The sequence below is a fragment of the Caenorhabditis remanei genome, chromosome II (assembly GCF_010183535.1).
Source record: "Caenorhabditis remanei strain PX506 chromosome II, whole genome shotgun sequence".
Lineage (NCBI taxonomy): Eukaryota > Metazoa > Nematoda > Chromadorea > Rhabditida > Rhabditidae > Caenorhabditis > Caenorhabditis remanei.
The window spans coordinates 56,780-59,902 of NC_071329.1; the positions used below are offsets into that span (position 1 = coordinate 56,780).

At 37.4% G+C, this 3,123-nt stretch overlaps 1 protein-coding gene across 1 annotated transcript in view; it reads right to left on the bottom strand.

Moving 5' to 3' along the window:
- Positions 1 to 2,186: 2,186 nt before the first annotated feature.
- The window catches only part of GCK72_003625 (uncharacterized protein), a gene marked incomplete at both ends in the record, with an annotated part of 2,319 nt that continues 1,382 nt past the window's right edge, over positions 2,187 to 3,123 (bottom strand). Inside the window, one exon of the mRNA XM_053724157.1 lies at positions 2,187 to 2,277. Within this exon, the coding sequence (XP_053588351.1) occupies positions 2,187 to 2,277 (91 nt within the window). The remainder of the gene's footprint in view (positions 2,278 to 3,123) is intronic.

Genomic DNA, 3,123 nt, shown 5'->3' on the forward strand with positions numbered 1-3,123 from the left:
TACAATAACACACATTTTGTTAGCATACACTCGTCTTTGAATCAAGAAAATACACAATTGAGAAGCAAATCAGTGTATTATTTCATACTATGTATCATCCAAAACCCTTACGATCTCTGCAAATCGCTAAATTATTGGAAAATCGTTGTGTGATTCATAACATCTACACACTGCTAGCTATATGATGGGCATGTTTTGTTGTCCTCGTACTCCCTAAACACAAAAATACATACTTCTGTTTTACATAACATTCATAAAATGCAGGTTATTTCTCTAATTTTCGATAAAAAACAGGCTATGATACTCTAAATTTCAGGAAATATAGTAATTTTACACTTTTTTCAATAAAAATGCGCCCCCAGGCGTATTACAACAGAATAGCCTGCGTAAACCGGAGCCTCCCAACAAGGGAGGTGAGGGTTATACGCCCTGTAAATATGCTATTTTCTCTTCATTTGTATCCCAAATGTTCGAGAATTCGTTGTTTTCAATGTTTTCCGACTTGCTCGTTTTACTCACAAGTCTATTTTTTAATGTGTAGGGCTCGTTTTACTCGCTAATGTTTCTTTGTAGATCTGGTGCTCATCATCGCTCACCGCGACGATTCGCTTACCAGATCGGTCCTGTGTTGTGTGTTGTGTTCGTTTTTTCATTTCTTTTTTTTTCGCGAATGATCTATTCGCAACATCATTCCTTTTACCGAATGAAAAGTTTTAAATCACAACTAAAGAGATTGTGATTTACATGCATTTTGACCATTTTTGTTGAAAATGGGTGTATATAGTCTAATATGAGATAATTGTACTATGCTTTGTTTCTACTGAAATCGAAATGATTTCATTAAAATATGTAGAAAAGTGAAGTGGAATAGAGTCTGAGAAATGGGCACTTTCTTGTTTATGACAAGCTCTTAAGATCACAATAATGGAAATATTCTTAGAAAAAACACATTAATCTTTTGCTTGACGTATCACTGGCAATTCTACCCCTTTATTTCACAGGCAATTCTACCCATTTTCAACAAAAATGGTCAAAATGCATGTAAATCACAATCTCTTTAGTTGTGATTTAAAACTTTTCATTCGGTAAAAGGAATGATGTTGCGAATAGATCATTCGCGAAAAAAAAAGAAATGAAAAAACGAACACAACACACAACACAGGACCGATCTGGTAAGCGAATCGTCGCGGTGAGCGATGATGAGCACCAGATCTACAAAGAAACATTAGCGAGTAAAACGAGCCCTACACATTAAAAAATAGACTTGTGAGTAAAACGAGCAAGTCGGAAAACATTGAAAACAACGAATTCTCGAACATTTGGGATACAAATGAAGAGAAAATAGCATATTTACAGGGCGTATAACCCTCACCTCCCTTGTTGGGAGGCTCCGGTTTACGCAGGCTATTCTGTTGTAATACGCCTGGGGGCGCATTTTTATTGAAAAAAGTGTAAAATTACTATATTTCCTGAAATTTAGAGTATCATAGCCTGTTTTTTATCGAAAATTAGAGAAATAACCTGCATTTTATGAATGTTATGTAAAACAGAAGTATGTATTTTTGTGTTTAGGGAGTACGAGGACAACAAAAACATGCCCATCATATAGCTAGCAGTGTGTAGATGTTATGAATCACACAACGATTTTCCAATAATTTAGCGATTTGCAGAGATCGTAAGGGTTTTGGATGATACATAGTATGAAATAATACACTGATTTGCTTCTCAATTGTGTATTTTCTTGATTCAAAGACGAGTGTATGCTAACAAAATGTGTGTTATTGTATTAAATTCCACAACCATATGTAGTTTCTTAGATGATTTGTTATTGATGCTTACTGTTTTTCGGAGATAATCTCCATTGTTGTGTCGTTTTCTTCTTGATTTTGCTCCATCTTGATGAAAAAGGACTGCCAACGCATGTGCTCTATAGAGAAAAAATAGGTCCAGATATATTGAATCAGGTGGATACTGTCTGATTTTTTAGTTATTTTCTGAAATTATAAGTGTTTTAAAGGCATGACGGGTGTAATTATCAGGCCACTACCCTTAAAATCATGATTTTTTCTGATTCAGAGGCCAACTTAAGCATGTCCATCATAGAGCAAAACATGTGTACATGTCTTGAATACAAGTGTTATCCTATTATTTATGATTTTCCTCTCCATTGTGTTTTTTTTATTGATTCAAAAGATTGGAGAATGCATGGTTTCCTTGAAGCAAAATGTATGTAGGATTGTCGATTCACGTAGAGTTAATGCATTATCTGAAGATTTTCTGAAATTTCCGTATTCTGTTAAGAAATGATAGCCATTATCAGACCAATACCCTCCATTTCATGCTTCTAATTCATTCAAAGGCAAGCGAATGCATGTGTTTATAGGACAAAATGTATGTAATAGTACCGATTTACACTGAGATACTGCATTATCTGAGGATTTTCTAAAATTTCTAGTGTTTTTGGAGGTATGCTAGTCATTGACAGCCAATTGCCTCTAATCCACGTCTTTTTCTAATACAAAGGTCAACAGACACATGACCAGTAGGTGAAAAACTATGGATAGACGTCCTGAATTGTGTAGAGATTCTCATGGTTTTTTGAAGATGTATTGGGATATTTTCCTTGTGAATAATTTTTTTACAAATTGGAAAGCATGTATACATACGAAGTTGGAACGGATTGAACTGGAAAAATTATGCTGCAGCGACACTAACTAGTCAGAACAAGGGGCATTATGACACACAAATAGACATCTTCACTGTTGAGCACATAGAATTCCCTATTTTCCCCGTTCCTTCCTTCAAGAAACACACAATGTTCAGCATAACTAATAGCACTCCCGTCTAGTCTGGCGCGCCTTCGACGCTCTAAGTGAGGGGAGGGGAGACGCCGCCTCTTCTTCGTTAGGACATCCGGACACACAGACGGTGCGCCTGCGATGCTCTAGTGGGAGGGGAGGGGAAGGCACATGGCTGGTGCGCCTTAGGCGCTCTAAGGGCGGGAAGAGGAGACATAGGGCTGGTGCGCTTAGGCGCTCTAAGGGCGGGAAGAGGAGACATAGGGCTGGTGCGCCTTAGGCGCTCTAAGGGCGGGAAGAGGAGACAAAAAGACTCCCTCTTCAT